This window comes from Epinephelus lanceolatus, chromosome 22, assembly GCF_041903045.1.
Source record: "Epinephelus lanceolatus isolate andai-2023 chromosome 22, ASM4190304v1, whole genome shotgun sequence".
In the NCBI taxonomy this organism is placed as follows: domain Eukaryota; kingdom Metazoa; phylum Chordata; class Actinopteri; order Perciformes; family Serranidae; genus Epinephelus; species Epinephelus lanceolatus.
The window spans coordinates 8539181-8561745 of record NC_135755.1 but is presented as its reverse complement, the minus strand read 5'-3'; the positions used below and the strand labels follow the sequence as shown (position 1 = coordinate 8561745).

Sequence of the window (22565 nt, the reverse complement as noted above, 5' to 3'; positions counted from 1 at the left end):
TGTTTTAACTTTTCTGTTTTTACTTAAATGTGATTTTGTCTGATCAAATTTTAGAAATGTTGAGGTAGAAGTTTTCTGACAATTTTCGCTTTATTTTAATGTGTTTAATGTGTCAACAATTTGATATAATTGCTTGGGTGACAATACCAAACAATAATATAATAAATTGTAGAGAGCAAACTTAATTAATTTAATTTGTATGTCTGTTGAATTGTATTGATTTAACCTCAGTTTTTTCCCTTGTATAATCCTTTATTAGCAAATGCAGTTACGTTACACAGGTTTAACCAAAAAACAAAAACAAATTCTTCCTTCACATTTTTCTACAGAATTCACAAGAACCATTCATATAAAATAAGATACCCTGCTACAGCATTCAGAAAGTTACCCAGTACGTTTTACGCATCACACTGACAAGACGTCATATTAAAGTCTTAAAAAGTTTCGTTCCTGTGGCATCCGACTTATTTTTAGCAAGGTTGCAAGATAATCGAGGCAAATGAACACAGCCTCTATGATTTTTGAAGCGTAAATGTGATTCCAGTGGTAATAGTCTACTATAATTCTCCATTACAACAAAGCTGTAAAGGTAATTTTGCTGTGGTGACGTTTTATAGACTCATTTAGCTGCCTTTTTAAAGACGCCCAGAAGCTTCGAAATTCAGGAGTGGTACTGATGTGTTTTATGTCATAGAACGTAACAGTGAAGTCCCTTTAGCTTGTGTTAACCACAGATCTTATTTCAGGCATCTAACCAAGCAACCATTAAAAAAACCCATTGACCTGAAAACAAGGGAACTGGGAGTGCTAAAATGCTAACTTATTTCTGGGTTATTACTGCAACACTTACTAGCAAGAAATGTGCCAAAAGTTGGAAAACCCCGCAACTTTTAAGGTGGAACTCAATGTATGAGCTGACGATGTGAATCCATCAGCTCATCTTAAATTCCGATATGACAACTTTATTGCTTTAGTTTTTATTGTCTCTTGGATGATAGACCCTTTTAGTAATGAGTGAATCTTCAAGGCTTTAAAAATATATATTAATTTGGATCGGACTATGTGAACAGCCTATATTCTAATCAGAGAATCTGTGGGCTCCGGCAACACTAAGCCCCTGCGCTTACCTGAGAAGGACTAAATGCACAAATGCCATATTTTTTAAATATCCCATGGAGAGAGACTCTCACTGCAGCCTGTTCTGTTTTGTTCTAAAAATGTCAGTGTGCAGCCTCGTTCTGTGGACGATAAACCAGGTGCAGAGTGATAAAGGAGGAAATAAAGTGAGTGCTGGACGGAGCAGTGAGTACTGTTTGAGGAAGGTGACCTATGGTCTAGATACCATGTTTGAACTTTTGGATCCAAATGTACTTGCCGGAAGTGTTTGGTGGAAACGGGGCTACAGTGCCTCATCAACAATCACAAGTGTGCAGAATGTTTTCTAGTATTTCTGTTTCATAAATGATCTTTGATTCACCATGAACAGAGCTAACTAGCCCAAGTAAGCTAAACTCACGGTGTCAGAATTAGCTAGCCACCTGTAGCTGCAACAGGCTTCACATTGCAGTTTATGGGACTTTCATCATGAGTCAAGAAAGCTAATAGCCTAAAGTGGACTCCAACTTTTTGATTAAAGGAAACCATATCGAATTGGTTTTTGTGCACCTTGTGGTAACTCAGTTTTCATGATGTTGACATTTCACACATCATGGTTCTATGATCCTGTTCTAGAACAAATACAACATATGAAACAAAAATTTTGCCTAGGGCTAGAACAAAACCCACTGGAACTGGCCAGATACAAAAATGAGACTAAATTCACTGTGCCAGAGTTAGCTAGCTTAAGTTAGCTAAAATCACTGTGTCAGAGTTAGCTAGCCCCCTGTAGTTGCAACAGGTTTCACACGGCAGTTGATGAGACTTTCTTCATGAGTCAAGAAAGATAATAGCCTATAGTGGAGTATAACTTTTTGACTAAAAGTAACCTTTTTCTGCACCTTGTGGTAACTCAATTTTCATGATGTTGACATTTTACACACCATAGAAACAAAGATTTTGCCCAGCACTTTTACAATTACTGATCAAACTGATGGTCAGATACGAAATTAAGACTAAATTCACTGTGAACACAGTTGGCTAGCTTAAGTTAGCGAAATGCACTGTGCGCTGTGAGTTAGCTAGCCACCTTAGCAACACATCACAATTTGAGACTGTCATCATGAGTCAAGACATCTAATGTAGCAGACTATAACTTTTGGACTAAAAGTAACCTGTTTGTTCACCTTGTGGTGCCTCAATTTTCATGATGTCATTTTACACATCATACAGACACAAAGCCCAGCACTAGTACGATAACCAATCAAACTGATGGCCAGTTGAAAATTGTAATAAACTGTCAACCAGTTCAGCCACTATACAGTGTCATTGACCTTCGATGGTCAGCTAGGAGGAGTACATATTTCAATCCTCAAAATATGCTAACTTGTACCCAGAAAAGTGATTACTAAAGAGCAGCTGGTGTTTTCAGAAGCTGAGGTTTTTGCAAAAACAAGGCATAAACAGTACATGTCATCTGACATTACACTTCAAAAACTGTACACCTTGTACATATGAACCCATCACATTTATTAGAATTATTTATTTTACGGTCTGTGGTGGATTTTTTTTTCTTCGAAAACCATCCTGCCAATTTTGAGTGATCACATCATGAACCTTTGTAGTCGTCTTTATCTACAGTGTGACTTCAGTGATCTTTGCAGCACCTTTAGTCTCGTCACCTCCTTTTGTCTTCTCTTCTTCCCCTTTTAATTCCCTTTTTGCTTTCTCCTTCACTGCTCCTGCCTTCTCCTCCTCTTCCTCCTCCCCTTCCTCCTCCTCGTCCAGCTGGAGGCTCCCCGAGGAGAACCTCATCCTGGCAAGTCCAGCAGATCGTACCACTTTCCCCAGCGGGGGTGGTGGGCAGTAATACGGATAGAAGACCTCTGGGTCTGAGTCGCTGTAGCTTCCTGTGGTGCCTCCGATCATGCACAGCGAGGTCGGTCGATCAGGCAGAGGGGAGGAGCTAAGTGGGAGGTAGGTGGGTCGGGAGGGGCGAGTCAGGTGGGGGTAGTAACCAAGGGGACGGAACTCAGAGGCAGGGTTAAAGGCGGGGTTAGAACTCCTTGAGAGGTGAAACTTGACATCTGGTTGGCTGGCCACCCGGCGAGGCAGCCCTGGGAGGAAGTTGGAGTCATCGCTGTAATGCCCCGCCTCTGTGTGTCCAACACCCAAGTGCCTCGCTCCGTTGCTCCCTGTTTGATATACCCGTGCCAATCCCAGCCCACCTGAGCCAGAGGGGCGGAGGTTCCTCCTGATTGGCGAGAGGGAAGGTGAATCATGACCTAACGGATAGAAAGGCGGCCGCGAAAGGCCATCCATCGTCACATAATCCCGTCTCCTTGCATGCGGGAAACGCTCCAGTGAGGAAACGGCAACGTAGTCCGACAAGTAGGGGTGTCGGTTGAGAGGCGAGGGACTGGCTAATGGGAATGTTGGGAGGATGGGGTGATACTGGTAGGCAGGACTGTTTGGGTAGAGAAGAACCAGCTGCTGAGCGGCATCCGGGTGTGGCTGGGGGTTGGGCCGACGACGTGACCGGTTGCCATAGACACCGGCTAGCCTTTGGGCTTGGCGCTGCGCCCCAATCCTTCCCCCCCTCATGTCATCCATCACAGATGTGGAGGCAGATCTGATTTTGGGTGATGGGGTTGACTGGTGTAGAGATGAGGGAGAGACGGGGGTGACTTGGGAGAGAGGGCGAGTCCTCTGGGTGACCTCGACGGATGATTGGCTGCGTTTAGCACCTCCTCCAACTATTTCGATGTCTATGCCTCGGTGATGTGGGTCCAACTCGTCCTGACTGCAGACCGCCATAGCATGACCCGACTGGGTGAACGGACGGGAGTGCTCGTACATCTGCGGAGGTAAGACGCACAAACATTAGTCTTGCCCATACTGTTGCATTTGCTTGCAAAATGACTCTAACAATCAGCGATCATCAAAATAGTTGCCATATCATCTTCCATCGATGGACTTAGCAATTAATTGACTAATTAATGTGCCTCTACTTCTTAGGTACGTGAATTGTATGTGCATAGATGGTAGTTTTTATTACCTGTTTGGAGACGTCCGTGAGGAGATCAGGGGAGGAGCGACACTGTCGGGGATCATAGTCTGACTGACAGTAAGTCCTGGATAAAGAGCAGGAAGAAGAAAAGCTCTGTTTTCCAAATGTTTCTTTGATATTTTTGATATCTTGACCTCCAAACCAAGGTAGTAATCAAAGATTTGAACATTATTGTATCATCTTTTGGCTAAAGAGCGAAAATAGTGACACAACAAATTCAATGACATGAGAAGGGATACATGAGTAGTTGAGAGGGAATGAATTAGAGACACACAACATTAGTTTGGTCATTGGTAAAAGAAAAAAATAGTTTTTATAGCTCCTGTGTTTTTTGTTGGTGGATCAGTGCACTCTTTGCACCCTTAATGGAGGTATTTTCATCAAAGAGGTCAATGGTGATCAAGTAGTCCGATACATTTAACGTATACTTGTGAATTTATTCTCACCTCTCAAAGTGTGAAGGCTTCTTCTCCCCTGATCCCATACACTCCAGCAGCTGCTTCTGCGTACGTCCACTGCCACACAAAAAAATAACACTGTAAAGTAATTCATAATCACCATTCACCATCCTATTTAAGTCCCTGAAAGTCGTAGATTCAAATCATCAGTCAGTGACCCCTGAGATTGCTTCAAGTAGTTATTTTTCTGTTTGTATTTTGCTAGTCAGTGTGCTGTGCAGTGTACTTCCGGGGACGTCTGCCCAGATTTTGATGCGGAGTGAGCACTCATGACTTTCACGATTCTCCTTGACACAGTCAGCTGTGGACAAGATGCAGCGGCACAGAGAGGGAGAGTCTTTGAACCATAAGGTTCCGAGACGGCATTGTCGTCTCTCTTCTGCTTGGAAGTGGTGAATTTACAGCTCACAGCAACTTAATACAGCTCAGTCTCCAGCCTTTGTTTGACATCTAGTGTCTAGGAAAAAAAATGTGATGCGGGCGCTGCGCCGGACTGTCGTGGAGCCTCTTGGATGAGAGGCAAAATGTCTTGCAGAAAGTCAAGCAAGTCCAGTTGCCTACGATATAGCACCTCTGAATAAACTGGGTCCTGATTCTCATATGTCAGTTGTAAGTCAGTGGACATGACATGGACAAACCGTTCACACTTGGAGCCCCATTTCTGTGCTTCAGTTCAGTGTGTTTCAACAACAGACAGACTAGGTATATAACTAAACTTTCTAAACATGCAGACACAAGAATATAACAGAAATAGGAGGGAAAAAAGACAACTGTAGTTTTAAGAAAGATTTAAAATAAATCAGTGTGAGTGCGCCTTTAAATCACAGTGGAGTGTGTTTACCTGTATCTAAAGCTGGAGCCTTTACAGGACAGCAGCGTTTTGTGTATTGTCTTCGGTTCCTCGGCCAGTCTGAAGAAGGCGTGGTACTCCACACACGTCTTCCAGAAGGATTTACATACATCTCGACTGGCCATGGAGAACTCCAGTGTGTCCTTACATGAAGGCTAGATGAAACACTTCCATTAACAGACACATACAGTATGTGCACATGTAAACATGTAAATATTGAACAGAGGCAGTCCAGTGTACCCATTCAAGGAGTTTGAAACAAACACATCAGGTCCTCACCCCAACTTTGTCATGTAGCTTTATGAGGAAATGTTTGCGCTTGAAGCTCAGCTTGCGGATCTTCGCCCAGCTGAACGTGTTGATTTTGGTGTTGCCCTAGAAAGCACAGAAGAAAAAGTGCTTTGATATGTTCTTCAGTGTAAGACCACAGATAAAACATGCTGCTGCATTAACTCCGGCGATAAATGACTCTACAGTAGTCACCCGTATTAATCGACTCCATCTCTGATCAGCTCCAATTGGCAGTGATGGAAACATGACATCCGGGTGGAGATGCTAATTTTCACACCTTTTCTGGAGAGATGCATCAAAGCACCACCACAAAATACCATCCATCCAAGCAGCGCTAAACATTCAACATTAATCTGCACCGAGTTTGAAAGAATATAACCACCATAACATTTTCCCCGGCCTTCATGCTGCTTTCTACTTCCTTTTTAACCCTGTTTTCCGTTGTGCTCTTTACGCCAAATGTGACACACCAGTACAATAAAAGAAAGGAGCCACATTTAGACAAATCACATACCCATGCTAATTTTGGTGGGTAAATGGTATTGGAGACCATCAACAACATACCTGAAAGACCAGTACTCCAGAGTGTGTGACAGCCAGGTTGATCCTCATTCCCTCTCCGTCATGAGCGGGGTGAGGCCTGATGCCGTACATGTCCAGCTTCCTCGCCACCTCCAGCAGGTGGATGTCGGAGTCTCCTGGGGAAACACCTCTAAAGAGGGAGAGAAAGATGGTACCAGTGGTGTGGTGGCAGTCGATGAAGTAGATAGGTTACTGAGGAGGAAGTAGTCCAGTGTCTTTTGGCTGACAGATGGATGTACTGTAAATAGCCAATAAAAAGAGGTGGGTATATCCGGTAGACCTGGGTATACCCTCCACTGCCCCACTGGATGGTATGTGTCCACAAGTGCATTTTTGGATATGAGAGGTTGTGCTGCTTCCCGGCATTGGATGCTTGATGGGCATGCAACTGGGCACATGGGTCGTCTACACTTACATTACAAAAATAGTTCACTGATATGTGTTTCTGATGACATTTGAGGTGAGAGAGAAGGTATCCAGTTTCTGAATCTGTTGTCATTTTAGATTGACAATGTTAGATTGGAGGTTTTTAATTAATAAGTCAAATTTGTTCGTCATAACGGGTAAAAATATAACACCTTATCATGTCAAATCCACATTAAGACGAAAGATGTTTAATGTTGGGTGGAACCATTTCACCAGTTTCAGAGGGGAAGCTGATGTAACAGTATTCGGTATACATTGTATTCGCATCAGTGTCCACTAGATGGTAGTATTTAATCAGAGTACATTGGACATAGTGTTTAGTCATCTATTCTGAGTGTGTTACTGATTTGCCTTCATTCTTTCTCATCATGTAAAACCAGCGTTGCCAGGTGTATGATAATTATCATATTTGTACGATAATTTGGCACTCTGTACGATGTACAACCAATAATCCCCAAAAAGGCCAAATGTACGATAATTTGACCATTTCATGAATGTGTGGTTGTAATCAGTATGCCGGAGTTTTTTTTGTGAGCCCTGAAGGCATCTGTTCTCATGTGACATGTTTCCAGCCAATCGCATTTTGCTTAGCGTGAGATACGGGTAGCCTCGCATAACTCCATTCACGTTGAATTTTGTCTGGATTCTGGTTCTGGTCTAGAGAGCGGATCCGGAATTCACCAAATTCACCAAAGTAAAAGTGTTCACCAAAGTAAAACTTTAAATTCTGGCGCACCATCGATTTACAATAAAAGAAAAAGGTTAACTTAATGGCTTGGGGCTTTTCTTGTAAATTATATTCTTTAAATTAAAAAGTTTCACCGCATTTTTATTAGCTTGGTGCTTTTATTTTGACGGAAAGGCACATCCATCGAATTCCGGATCCTGTCTCTCTCGCCCTGTTTCCAGTTCCTTATCAAAACGGCCACTAAACGGCCCCAGACTAGCTATGGGTGACGTTTGTCTCTGAACAATGAGCGCGATTGGCTGAATGGTCAGCTGTACCAGCCCCACGAGGCGCTAGGACCTGTCAGGAAGTCGAGCGAGAATGAGATTCAAAACAGAAGAAGAAGAGGAAAAACAGAAGCAAAGAAAATGGGAAAAAAGTAAACCAAAAAAGTAAACACTAGAGTGACTATATTTGCCTTATTTTTGTTATTATAGATGTACGATAATTTCCCTCAAAATTCGATAATTTTGAGTCTCTGGTACGATAATCCTACATTTCCCACCTGGCAGCGCTGTGTAAAACAAATGCCTTGAGTTATTTGTTTTGATACCGCTTTAGATTACTGATATTACCGAGGTCTGCTGCTGAAATCTGCGTCATGTTTCACTCAGTAAGTCTCCGATTTAATAAGTCAGCAGTGATAAAAATGTGTAAACTGTCATTAAGGCAGACGAGGGGAGCATTAGCTGGTAAACTTCACATTTATTCACTTTACATGGAGCTAACTTTTATACAGAATTATGTCAATTTTTAACCTCATGTGTTACCGTCTTTTCATGAGTTGTAAGAAATCATAAATAATTTTTTAGGATTAGATGTTTACCGTAAGCTAGCTCGGGCTCTGTTAAATTTAGCAATATGTTAACGGAGCAACCTATAATACACGCAAGGTATCGTGGGGGCTAGGAATAACGTGGATACAAAGCAAAGTTTTCCTGAGTAAAACGCCACGTTCGTGTTTAAGATTAAGATTTTTTTATATCATTTATATTGGATGAAAGCACACATGGGATCTAGTGAAAACACCCTTAATACGAACGTCGAAATAGACGTACAGAGGCATATGGCTTTCGATATGTTTACTACCTTTTGGCGGCGATATTTGGGTGAAAATAACACATCCACAGTAAAAACTTCCACACATATTCAGTTCAGTTTTTGTGTGTACCTGTGCCTCTTGTGAAACTTGATGATCTTGTGGTCTAGATATTCCTGGTTGGGGACGTACTGCTTCATCTCTAAATGGTGACCATCCAGCTCCTCGTCATAGTCCCCTAGCTCTGCTGCAACACACACGCATATGTAAAAACATGCCAAGTAAAACAATATATACATGTTAATAAACCAACTCTGTACAGTTCCAGAAGTCTTAGATATGATAGGATACGAATGGGGGTATTAAAGGTTACAGTTTTCTTCTTTATGCTCAGCTAATGATTCGCATAAAACAGTTTCTCAAGTACTACACAATAGATGAATTGAATTATGCCTATAAGTGTATTTTAGAAATCTCTATGAACAGATATTTGCAGTGGGACAAGATTTTGGTATCGGAAGTGTTCTAGTTTCCGTTTGTGGTCTTAGGAGTATTGATTAATCACAATTCACAAAAGAGGCAGAAATGCAGTCTCAGAAGCCATCGGCTATTGTCTGATAATGATGATTTAGCTAATGGAAGAGTAAGTCTTGGCCCGGATATCAGGCCCACAGGAAGTGTGCTGGGCATTGAAGCCAATTTGAGTTGCACCATCACAAGATGCTTTGAGGCCCAAAATACTTTTTCCTATTGACTTATATGTCAGAAGAGACATCTGTAAATCAGTGGATTCATTGTTTTTGGGCATCAGCCCCGCAAAATGACTCATTTCACGATCAGGATTTCATCCATTCAGTCTGATAACATTTCTAAAGTCTAGAAGAGATGCATGATTGAATCATTAATCAATCAATCACCACTCGAGTTAGCGGTGCGCTAAGCCGCAAGTAGCCATCTCGGCCAGAAGTCTTTAGTGTATCTTCTCTTTGGGATACACAGTGAGAAAGAAACACATTCTCACTCCGACCTCATCACATGTCGACGTTTGGTCATGGACTTTCCACATTGAAATACGACGTGCAAGGTATCCTGAGTACATTGGTTGTTGACGTTGTTGGATGCCATGTAAAGTTCTGCCTGTTATGTGCATTGTCTTCTTTCAAAATACACTGAAGTTTTCACAGGAAATGTAACGTTTACATACAGTTTCTTTCAAAATAAACATGCTACGCTGGTACAGCACTGTGAATTGACGTTTTTTACATTCAACGACAAACATACATGGTTACAAACAGGTGGTGCTTCTCAAAGTCAAGAATGGATCCTTAAACGGCTGAAGTTCAAGAAGGCTGTGTCATCAAACCCCACCGCAGGACTGTTCCAATGTCAAGGATCCTTTGAATTCTACCTTCAGGGTCTCTTCAGTAACGCACACCTGGGTACTTGCTAGTCTGTTCCAATGTGTGTTCTCCCAGTCCTACCAAGGACGCATCCTTGACTTTGAGAAACACCAAGGGTTTGGCATTACAGTCTTATGGGAATTGAATACCACTGTCCCGGGTCAAAGTCAGTGGTTGTTGCACTCATCTGTGACCCCTCCCACCTGCCCTGCTCAGACTTCCACCTGCCTTAACTTTCATTGTTGTTCTGCCACCTTTCCCCCCTGACATAGCGACCGGCTGCGTATCAGGCCGACATAAAAGGACGGCTTTTTCATCGGTGTCTGACATCGCAAGTCACTGACCAAGCACCAGATTTTGGCTACTTCAGAGTGAGACCAGGTTGGCAAAAGCAATGCCAATCATCCGGGTCATTTTATACATGGTAGCTGAACTATTTTTTGGCTTCATGCACCATTGAGCAACTTTCATAGGAATGAACGAGACCCCGCCTCCAAAGCTGTATCCAGTTCTCTTTACACATCTTTGCCGGATATCTGCTTGCTAATACTGGTCCTTGCCTGAAGAGGCTTATTATTATTATCAGCCTGCTGAATAGTGGATTCAAGGATTCATAACGTAGGTTTGAAGTGTGCAGTATTTTAATGCTTACACTGCAGTATGTGAGAGACCAGCAGGGCGGCGCTGTTGTCGTTACATGTCAGACTGCCGTTAGACAAGTCCTGCTTTATCTGTAAGGCAAACAGATACCTACACACACACACACACACACACACACACGAACACATGAACACACAAAAGAAGATAATCTACAATCACTGAAGGAAACATAAACATCTGCTTTTCATATGTCGGAAGGTAAAATGTTAGAAAAGGGAAAATAAATATCTAGTCACCAGTTTAAGTTCAGCAACTCAGTTTTCATTCATTTTTTAGTAGATTCACCCTCACACACACACACACACACACACACACACACCTACACACACACACACACATACATAAGGCTAAGTAACAAACACTGTTACCTGGTGAGGCCTCTCTTTAGTTGTCCAGGATCTGGTGGAAAGAACTTCACTATAAACCTGAAGAACAGATCGTTGGTGTCTGACAGAGAGAGATGAAAAGGGAAGTGTCACAGGTAAAAAAATAAATAAATAAATAAATAATAATAATTAAACTGTAAGCAAAAAAGGACATAAACTCATGTTAAAGATTCCTGATGTTAAAAGGCGAATGGAGCCAAAACGTGACATTTAATTTGACATTAAAATGGCAAGTTCTCATCTTAACTCTAGAACAGTGGTTCCTAACTGGTCCAAATTTCTCCTTAGTCATTAGTCATCTTAGCCTGACCGCAGCATGCCAGACCGTTTCTTATTGTAAAGTGAAGCTGACTTTCTTACATTTAATCTGTTTGGCGAGCGGCTTCAGCAGCTCCAACCACACCTGCAACCAAACACATTATAAGGCAAAGAAATACAAAGTATTCTTCATGTATGTGTGGTCATATATGTCATATATTTCCTTACGTAGTTGCCACCGTGGTGTCTGAACTCCAGCCCAAAGTACTCCTTCTCCAGCAGCTTCAGATGACCACACACTTTGTTGAAGAAGTCGCTGCCTAAAACCTTTTGCTGAGAGACAATTAAAGATGGAGGAAGAGAGTGAGAGGGATTATTGGATTTTTTAAAATTGAGACGCTCTTAAAGCCGGAGTCCAGGGACACTCTGGGGCCCGAGACGATGTGGTGCAGCAGCTCAATTTCTCTGCTACTTAGATCACTTTGTGTAATGAGAGTTTGTGTAATGCTGTGTTCTCTGTCGTAGGTCATATGAGCGGAGAGTGAGTCCTGTGGTGGAGAGCTGCCATTGAATCCTGCACACATAGATGAGAAAAGTAAATGCCTTAACCACTGTTTGAAACCAACCAATTCCAGCGGCAATTCCAGCACCAAAACTCTTTTTTTTTTAGCTAGACGTTGGCAGCATTTCCAGCCATGAATGGGCCATCACAACTTGGTGTTTTTTAGCGAAATATTGGCGGCCATGATAGTGCTACCAAAACTGTTTTTTGTTTTTAGCTAAATATGGGCAGCATTCAAGCCAAGATTATACGACCAAAACTGGGTGCTTTTTAGTGACATGTTGGCAGCATTTACAGTCGTGACTGTGCAACAGAAAATGGTTATTTTTTAGCTAAGTATGGTCCGTATTTCCAGCCACGATTGTACCACCAAACTCTTTTTTTAGCTAGATCTTGGCAGCATTTCTAGCCATGACTGTGCCATCACAACTTGGTGTTTTTTAGCGAAATATTGGCGGCCATAATTGTGCCACCAAAACTAGTTGTTTGGGGTTTTTTTAGCTTAGATTATACAAGCAAAATTGGGTGTTTTTTAGTAACACGTTGGCAGCATTTACAGTTGTGATTGCAAAAAAAAGTGGTTATTTTTTAGTGAGACATTATCCCAGCAAGCATTTTTTGGTTTAAAAAACGTCTAATAGCTGTCTACATGAAGACCTGATGTCTAGGCTAAATCACGGCTGAATTTGGGCTGTCAGTGAAAATTTGGTAGACGTCTAACCACAGCCAAAGTGTAGACGTCATCAATTATACGGCTACATAGAGACCATGTCCAAAAAATGGAGATAAACATATTTTAATTACTATTGTCTCTACATACGTGATTGAATATCATACCGCATGCCATCTGCAATGGTGAAAATTACATTTAATCAGTTTCAAAATTAAATCGGCTAGATTTGGGTTACATGTAGCTAGACTAAATCGGAGCTAAATATAGCCAATACGTTTAAATCACAAGTATTGCTTGCTGGGTAGCTATGTTTCCATCCAAAAGTGATTTGAATCATTGGGAAATGCACATTAAAAGAAATATGAATCCTGTGTGTTTCCATTAAATGTACGGACTTTGGTGAAAACTACAAACTCGCGCAAGTTTTCCGCAGAACCGGAAACAAAACAAATCTCGCATTCTTCTTCTACGTTTTCTGGCGGTTGGCAACCAGCTTGTAAATGCATTACGGCCTTCCCGACCTGGAGTGTGGATATCACCATGGAGAGAGGTGCACTGCGTCAGACTTAATTCGAACATAACTGTTTCCATCCCCCGTTTTGCGAATCAACATTTTTTCAAATCAACCAAAACCTGGCTAAAGCGAGCGTATTTTAGTTTGTGCGAATCACGGGATTTGAATTTGAATTTTGGCGTTTCCATCATAATCTTCTGATACGATACTTCAAGATGCACATCTAAACAGGCTGATGGAAACATGGCTACTGACTGCATTTCCAGCTGTGATTGTGCTGTGAAAACTGGGGTGTTTTAGCGAGACATCAGCAGCATTTCCAGCACAATTCTGCCACTAAAACTGTTAGTGAAAACTGTTTTTTAGCAAAATATTGGCAGCATTTATATAAGCAAAACAGTTTTATATGGCAAGATGTCAGCAGCACTTCTAGCCATGAAGGTGCCACTACAGCTGGTTGTGTTTTTAGCTTTTTAGTTGTTGTATTTCGTGACACATTGGCAGCATTTACAGCCATGATTGTGCAACAAAAAGTGGTTATTTTTGCGTGAGACATTGACTGCATTTCCAGCTACAATTGTGCCACCTAAACTGGGTGATTTTGGGAGTCACCAGCAGCATTTCCAGCTGTGACTGTACCATCAACACTGGTTGTTTTTCGTGAGAGAGAGGTGGCATTTCCATGCGCAGTTGTGCCTCCAAAACTGGTTGTTTTTTAGGGAGACATCAGCGACATTTCCAGCTACAATTGTACCATCAAAAATGTTGTTTTTTTAGCAAAATACTGGCAGCATTTCCAGCCGTGATTGTGCCGTCAAAACTGGTTGTTTTTTTAGCTAAATATGGATGGCATTCAATCCAAGATTGTACCACCAAAACTGGGTGTTCATGACACAGTGGCAGCATTTACAGCCGCAATTGTGCAACAAAAAGTGGTTATTTTTTCATGAGACATTGACTGCATTTCCAGCTGTGATTGTGCTATGAAAACTGGGGTGTTTTAGCGAGACATCAGCAACATTTCCAGCACAATTCTGCCACCAAAACTGTGTTTTTTAGCAAAGTATTGGCAGTATTTCTGGTGTGATTGTACCATCACAGCTGGATGTTTTTTAACAAAATGTTGACGGCATTTCCACAACATAATTATGTGCAAATGTTACAAATTCGTGATTTGCAATGCCAACATTTTTTCTGTCAATTGGGTCGGTTGTTGTTTCCTTAACCGAAGAATTGGCCCTCTTTACGTGACTCAGTTGTGATCATATTTTTTGGCCAAAGTACGATGAGACAAAAGATCAGAGACATACATACAGTAAAGGTTACCTGTTTAGTGATGGTGATTAAGTTATTTTATTGCCAGTCTTTATTTTTGTTTCCTTTGATCAGTTTACATGATGTCAGTCTGTACATGTACCTTGTTCATTGGCATGCCAGCCATTTGCTATGAAGACCCAGTAAAATCGAAACGTTGCTTCAATCCAATAAAATGTAGGAGGGACATACACACAATAATCCCTCTGCATCCTTTACTTCTCATCCTTTCCCTCTTGCCTCCTCTCTCCTCTCTCCTCTCTTCCTTCCTTTAATCTCTCTCCATCTCTTCCTCCTCCCATTCCTCTCTCTGTGCCTCTACATGTCATCTGTCTAATTACTGAGATAGCGTTTGTGCATCGCAACCCAAGGTTCTTTTTTAGTGTTTGCTGTCTGCTAGCTGGCGTTTAGCGCCCCGGCGGGGGTCACTGGACGCCCCTCATTAACTTGTCATGAGAGAGAGAGGGAGGAAGAGGAGGGACAGAGCAGCTGTAACCGATTATAAAGAGAACACAAGCCTAACCGATGATTACTGGAAACAAATGGCCGCCCCCAGAACAACAGAGCAGTTAGTTTCAATAGAGCGGAATAGAGTTAAACTGAACTTTACTGTTCAATCTGCTGGCTGGAAATTCATCTGTGGGACATGTGACGGAAAAGAATGAAGTACAGCAGACCTGAGATCTTTTCCTAAATTATGTCTGTTCATGGCCAAGATATGTAACTCTGTTTAGCTTCCAGCATCTTGTAGGTTTGAGAGAAGAGCAACATCCATGCCATCACAGAGTAAAACTGTTCATCCATTCTTCTGTCTACTCTCTGTCTCTTCTTGCAACAGATGCCAGAAAAACTGTTCACATTGTACGTTTCTGCAAACCACGTTAGTACGTTTCATATGTATCACATCGACGCTCCCAAAGTGGCATAAATATGAGCTGACTTTGTCATCGGGAGGTGGAGGGGAGGCTGGATGGCGTGACACCTTGTTGACACATTTGCCAAGCTGCAGACCGCTGTTGGAGAAGCAAATCACTGCTGTTTTCTCAGCAGCTTTTCAGGCAGCAAATGTGAGTGTTTGGTTGCGACTCGTCGCTGTTTTTCCAGCCGACCTTCGGGCACAAAAAGTAGTTGTTCTTTACTGAGTCATCGCTGCTTCTCTGTCACGACAGTGCCATGACAAAACTGCTGTTTTTACTGACACATCATTGCTGTTTCTGGCGAGAATGCGCCTCGCCAAACCGTGCCTTTTAAGCTGAAACAACAGCAAGTGTTTTTTATGTCTTGACCTTTTTGGCGACACTGAACTTAGGTGTTTTTCACAGACTCATTGTGCTATTTTCCAGCACTGTTTGCAGCACCAAACCTGGGTGTTTTTCATGTTTCCCAGCAGCGTTTTTAGCACAGAGACGGGGTGTTTTTCACCAACATATCATGGTGTTTCCCAGCAACATTTGAGACCAACAAACCACAACACTGTTTGTTGACGACCCTTTGCGGCATTTCTACCACTGTTTGTGGAACTGACATGGCTGTTTTGTACCGGCATTTCCGAGCTGCAGACCACTGTTAGCGACCAACAAACAAACAAAACACTGCTTGCTTTTGACGACCCTTTGCAGCATTTCCACTGATGTTTGTGGCACCAAAGCAGGGTGTTTTTCACGGAAACTGGCACGTCATGGCATTACCCAGCGGCATTTGAGCCACTGAGACTAGATGTTTTTTTTAACCGAACCTGTTTCTCACCAACACATTGTTTCCTAGCAGCATTTGGGTGAGGCAGTTGCCAAACTGCAGACAAATGTTCAAGACCAGAAAACAACAAGACTGGTATGTTGTTGAACCTGGGTGTTCTTCACCCAACCCATCCAGCAGCATTTGTGCCACTGAAACATGATCTTTTTCTAACCATAACCAAGTGGTTTCGTTGCCTTGACCTAACCACACCTTTGCCACACGAAAGCTTTCAATGCATCTGCCACAAAATAATGTACAACTGTAATTTACGCGTGGTTTGCAGAAACGTACAATGCCAACATTTTTTCTGGCGGCTGGGTTTCTATCCTCCTTCCCTGTTGTCATTCATGCATCCATCCATCTTTTCTCTTCTTCCACGTCTCGTCTGATCATTAATTGGGGTTTTGCCCTGAAGGTTAAAGGATCGGACACACACACACACACACACACACACACACACACACACACACAGAGTAGCATCCTGAAATCTTTTCTTATGATCTGAGTGTGGGATGGGGGTTATTACCTCCTGTGTTGACCACTATATTTATCACAGGGTACAGTTTATTTTTGCCCTCATCCATCCATCCATCCATCCATCTTTTATTGTTTCCTCCCTTCTCCCTTCATCCCTCCTCCTCTTGTAAAGATATTACTAATGTCCCGGAGGCCTCTGGGAAAGCGACAGAGAAAGCATGGGCGTGGAAAATGGGAGCTACTTTGCTAACACAATACTGCAAGCCACACGCACACACACACACACACACACACACAGTAAAAGTCTCTTTTTAGATTGCGTTACTGCCTCGCAGGCGTTGTCGGCGTCACCATGTTGGAAATCGCGAGCCGTCACTCTGCTTTTCTGCAGCTGGATCGCGGAGCACATGACAGTTCATAGACAGCAGAGTGTTTATGTTTCACATCCAGCTGTTTACACGTCACACAGCTGTTTGACAGCCGGCAAACATCTGCAACCATTTGATTTATTCAATCAGAAGATATTTTCATTAAAACTTCATCAAAGTTAAATTTTCTTTATGAACTTCCTGTGCAGTTCTGTCCCAGATAATCTGCTGCAATCTGGTACAGGAGGACTTATAATTATAACACTTATAACAATATATATATATATATATATACAGTACAGGCCAAAAGTTTGGACACACCTTCTCATTCAATGCGTTTTCTTTATTTTCATGACTATTTACATTGTAGATTCTCACTGAAGGCATCAAAACTATGAATGAACACATGTGGAGTTATGTACTTAACAAAAAAAGGTGAAATAACTGAAAACATGTTTTATATTTTAGTTTCTTCAAAATAGCCACCCTTTGCTCTGATTACTGCTTTGCACACTCTTGGCATTCTCTCCATGAGCTTCAAGAGGTAGTCACCTGAAATGGTTTTCCAACAGTCTTGAAGGAGTTCCCAGAGGTGTTTAGCACTTGTTGGCCCCTTTGCCTTCACTCTGCGGTCCAGCTCACCCCAAACCATCTGGATTGGGTTCAGGTCCGGTGACTGTGGAGGCCAGGTCATCTGCCGCAGCACTCCATCACTCTCCTTCTTGGTCAAATAGCCCTTACACAGCCTGGAGGTGTGTTTGGGGTCATTGTCCTGTTGAAAAATAAATGATCGTCCAACTAAACGCAAACCGGATGGGATGGCATGTCGCTGCAGGATGCTGTGGTAGCCATGCTGGTTCAGTGTGCCTTCAATTTTGAATAAATCCCCAACAGTGTCAGCAGCAAAACACCCCCACACCATCACACCTCCTCCTCCATGCTTCACAGTGGGAACCAGGCATGTGGAATCCATCCGTTCACCTTTTCTGCGTCTCACAAAGACACGGCGGTTGGAACCAAAGATCTCAAATTTGGACTCATCAGACCAAAGCACAGATTTCCACTGGTCTAATGTCCATTCCTTGTGTTTCTTGGCCCAAACAAATCTCTTCTGCTTGTTGCCTCTCCTTAGCAGTGGTTTCCTAGCAGCTATTTGACCATGAAGGCCTGATTGGCGCAGTCTCCTCTTAACAGTTGTTCTAGAGATGGGTCTGCTGCTAGAGCTCTGTGTGGCATTCATCTGGTCTCTGATCTGAGCTGCTGTTAACTTGCGATTTCTGAGGCTGGTGACTCGGATGAACTTATCCTCAGAAGCAGAGGTGACTCTTGGTCTTCCTTTCCTGGGTCGGTCCTCATGTGTGCCAGTTTCATTGTAGCGCTTGATGGTTTTTGCGACTCCACTTGGGGACACATTTAAAGTTTTTGCAATTTTCCGGACTGACTGACCTTCATTTCTTAAAGTAATGATGGCCACTGGTTTTTCTTTAGTTAGCTGATTGGTTCTTGCCATAATATGAATTTTAACAGTTGTCCAATAGGGCTGTCGGCTGTGTATTAACCTGACTTCTGCACAACACAACTGATGGTCCCAACCCCATTGATAAAGCAAGAAATTCCACTAATTAACCCTGATAAGGCACACCTGTGAAGTGGAAACCATTTCAGGTGACTACCTCTTGAAGCTCATGGAGAGAATGCCAAGAGTGTGCAAAGCAGTAATCAGAGCAAAGGGTGGCTATTTTGAAGAAACTAGAATATAAAACATATTTTCAGTTATTTCACCATTTCTTGTTAAGTACATAACTCCACATGTGTTCATTCATAGTTTTGATGCCTTCAGTGAGAATCTACAATGTAAATAGTCATGAAAATAAAGAAAACGCATTGAATGAGAAGGTGTGTCCAAACTTTTGGCCTGTACTGTATATATATATATATATATATATATATATATATATATACATATGATTAAGGAAAGAATTTAACTCCAACATCTGCATTTATGAATGGAATTTCATGCGTTAGAAAGTCTGACGTTTCTAACTTCTGACCACACCACACACTGCAATTATTTATTATTTATTTATTTATTTATTTATTTATCAATTATCCTGCCTTGTTTCCTTAATTAACGGATTAATTTGGTGGTCTAAATATCCACCACAGTGTCCGAAACTGAAGGTGTCATCTTGACGTTGCATGTTTTGTGTTAACAACAGACTTAAACCCAAATATATTTACTGTAGTTTCATATAAGTCAAAGAAAAATGGCAAAATTTAAGATTTGAGAAGCTGGAACTTGTGAGTTTTTTTACCACTTTTACTTGAAATGACTCAACTGATTGGAAAAAAAGAAAAAATTATATTTGTCAACCTGTATCCGAGGCTTCAGTTTGTCACAGAGTGCAGTGGATGAACAGCAGCAGCGACAAGACCATGGATCTATATTCTAGGGCTTCTCAGGCACCTTCCACACTATCATGGCCTTAAGCCTCAGTTTCATGTCACATTAATCTCTGTCTCTTCTGTCTCTATTGTCCAAAAAAGACAACGACACAGACAGAGAAAATATTTTAGGGTGGCAGAAGCCCAAAGGTCTGACGAGCAGGGAGGCCCATGCAGCAGTGACGAGCCCTGAACCATAAAACCTGATGTGACTGATAGATTCAATGAAAGAAATACTCTCAGAGATAGGTTAGAGGGTTCAGGATCCGTCTCAGTTTGCCAGTGTGTTAGTGGAAACAGTATTCACTTGGGAGGCTTTAAAAATCCAGTCGCAAAGGAGAAATCTGACTTTCAGTGATCAATGAGTCATCGGCTGATTGAAAATCAGAAATTTGAGGTCACTTGTGCGTAAAACACAGGAACACCTGACTAGTACCAGGTTGGACGCCCTTTTTAATTCTTGGTGTCACAGATTCAACAAGGAGCTGGAAACATTCCTCACAGATTTTGGTCCATATTGACATGATGACATCACATTGGCCATTGGAGTACAGTGAACTCATTGTCATGTTCAAGAAACCAGTTTGAGATGATGTGAGCTTTGTGACATGGTGCGTTATCCTGCTGGAAGTAGCTATCAGAAGATGGGTACACTGTGGTCATAAAGGGATGGACACGGTCAGCAACAATACTCAGGTAGGCTGTGGTGTTTAAACCATGCCCAGTTGGTACTAAGAAAATCTCCCCCACACCATTACACCACCAGCAGCAGCTTGAACCGTTGATACAAGGCAGGATGGATCCATGACGCCAAATTCTGACCCTACCATCTGAATGTGGCAGCAGAAATCCAGACTCATCAGACCAGGCAACGTTTTTCCAATCTTCTATTGTCCAGTTTTGGTGAGCCTGTGTGAACTGTAGCCTCAGTTTCCTGTTGTTAGCTGACAGGAGTGGCACCTGGTGTGGTCTTCTGCTGCTGTAGCCCATCTGCTTCAAGGTTGGACAAGGTGTTGTTGCTTCAGAGATGCTCTTCTGCAGACCTTGGTTGGAACCAGTGGTTATTTGACTTCCTGTTGCCTTTCTATCATCTTGAACCAGTCTGGTCATTCTCCTCTGACCTCTGACCTCTGGCATCAACAAGGCATTTTGGCTCATTGGATATTTTCTCTTTTTGGGACCATCCTCTGTAAACCCTAAAGATGGTTGTGTGTCTGGCACCAACAACCATGCCACGTTCAAAGTCACTTAAATCACCTTTCTTCATCATTCTGATGCTCAGTTTGAACTTCAGCAGCTCATTTTCACCATCAAGACACTGAGTTGCTGCCACGTGATTGGCTGATTAGCTATTTGGGTTAAGGAGCAGTTGAACAGGTGTACCTAATAAAGTGGCTGGTGAGCGTATATTTCATGGAACAAACATAAACGTACTCACAATGTCAAATGGCTCATATCAGAATATGTGTATTATAGGCTACTGTTAGATTATCATTAGAACAGGGGTGCACGATATTGGATTTTTTGCCGATGTGCCGATAACTCATTTGACAGATAGCTGATACCGATATATATATATCAATATATATATATCAATATACACCTTTTCCCCACCTAGTTTTAGTGATCATCAAGTCTCTTCTGTAGTGGAACTAACATCATGTTAGGGTTAGGGTCACTTTTTATTCGATGTTATATTCATGTATTGTGCAAAATAAGAAAAAAGCACGTTGAGCCGATATCAATGACGTGCCGATATTTCTCAACATTTGCAGCATGGTTTGAGTAAATATTTTCAGGGCAATCTTTAACAACACGTCATCATGTATTGGCTGAATTATATCTTGTATTAATAATCTAAGTGTGCAGAGTCAAAATTTCACCTATTACAGTACTTGAGTAAGTGTATACTTGCTGACACAGTGTCTTATAAGATCATACTGTGATACTGATACGGTTGATATGGTCACTGGTATGTGATATTATAGTATCAGTATAGTTTATACAATCCTGATTTCAACTTGAACAGGAGGTGTAAAAATCATGGCGTTACTACACAAGAGGAAGAGAAATTATATCGTAGAAAAGGGGTAAAAACATAGGCGGAAATATCAATCTAAAAATATAAATCAATAATAAATATTTTTAAAAATACAACAAAAATACAGTGTATAAAACACGAGCGATGGATGCACGACTGCTGTGGGATAAATAGAAATATATAATTTTATTTAAACCGTTGATAAACTCACTTCCACCTCGAACGTGCGCTCGCTGTCATCCAGGAAGACCACGCGCAGCCGGAGCTTCGTCTCCTTGGAGACCCGGGACTTGGTGAGGCTGCCGAGTCTCCGCCGGTGCCGGTGCCGGTCCCCCATGTCTCCGTGTGTGTCCCTCAGGAAGACTCACGACAATCATCCGTGACATCCATCAGAGTAAATCCAAAAGTCTCAGAAACAGGACGGCGTCACGCGCTCCTCACCACCACCACCACCACCACCACCACCATCATCATCATCATCATCCTCTTCCTCCTCTTCCTCTCCGCTCCTCCGGGGATCCGTGGCTGCCGTTGGAGCGCGCGCTCTCCAGATGGTGGCACGCTGATGTTTCCAGAGAGTGAACCAGTGATGACACAGCCTGTGTGTGCTGCAGGAGACAGAGGAGGAGGAAGCACTGCATCCGGAGTGATACTCAAGTACAAGTACTCAAATATCTAAAGGAAAATGTACTTTAAATATCAGGGACCTTAAGTTAAGATTTCCCTTTAAGTCCCACTTTAGGTTTCCTCAAAATAAAATGTGTTGCTCAAAACAGCCTCAAGTCTTCTCCTTTAGGTTTTGTCTTGTCTTTGTCTTGGTCCTATACTTAAGGAAGCCCTTAACCATTGCACAAAAGACCTTAGCAACCAAAGTAAGGTAAATACGTTTATTTAAGTTTATACCGATAAATTAGAAAAAAATAAACGCATCCCGAGATTTTACACTTTAGATTTGACTGAATTATTTTTTGTTGCAGTTTCCGCCACCAAGTAAATACAAGCAAATACATTCTCACTCTGACCTCGTCACGTATCGGCGAAAGTCCACGACCACATACGACATCCAAGGTACCCTGCGTACACTTCTGTTTTCACAGGAGCATTTACTCTTTCAAAATAAGCGCACTACGTCGGTACAAAGCCGCGAACTGACGTTCTTTTTTCCATCAACAACAAACACGTGGTTAGGTTT

At 42.1% G+C, this 22565-nt stretch overlaps 1 protein-coding gene across 1 annotated transcript; it reads right to left on the bottom strand.

Moving 5' to 3' along the window:
- Positions 1-18: 18 nt before the first annotated feature.
- LOC117245830 (FERM domain-containing protein 7) lies at positions 19-21909 on the bottom strand. The gene is made up of 12 exons (XM_033609387.2): positions 21585-21909; positions 11471-11575; positions 11345-11387; positions 10967-11045; positions 10591-10688; positions 8671-8785; positions 6329-6476; positions 5753-5848; positions 5465-5628; positions 4612-4680; positions 4154-4229; positions 19-3954 (listed from the first exon to the last, which is right to left on the bottom strand). The coding sequence occupies exons 1-12, from the start codon at positions 21708-21710 to the stop codon at positions 2731-2733; spliced, it is 2343 nt and encodes a 780-aa protein (XP_033465278.1). The 5' UTR covers positions 21711-21909; the 3' UTR covers positions 19-2730.
- Between the last annotated feature and the right edge of the window lie 656 nt (positions 21910-22565).

Bases quoted from the DNA above. Each gene is read 5' to 3' on its own strand.
- LOC117245830 (XM_033609387.2), bottom strand. From the start codon at position 21,710: ATGGGGGACCGGCACCGGCACCGGCGGAGACTCGGCAGCCTCACCAAG. The intron at 11,388-11,470 runs GTAAGGAAATAT...GTTTGGTTGCAG, and splicing joins GACACCACGGTGGCAACTAC to GTGTGGTTGGAGCTGCTGAA. The intron at 4,681-5,464 runs GTAAACACACTC...TTTGTGTGGCAG, and splicing joins GGCTCCAGCTTTAGATACAG to TGGACGTACGCAGAAGCAGC.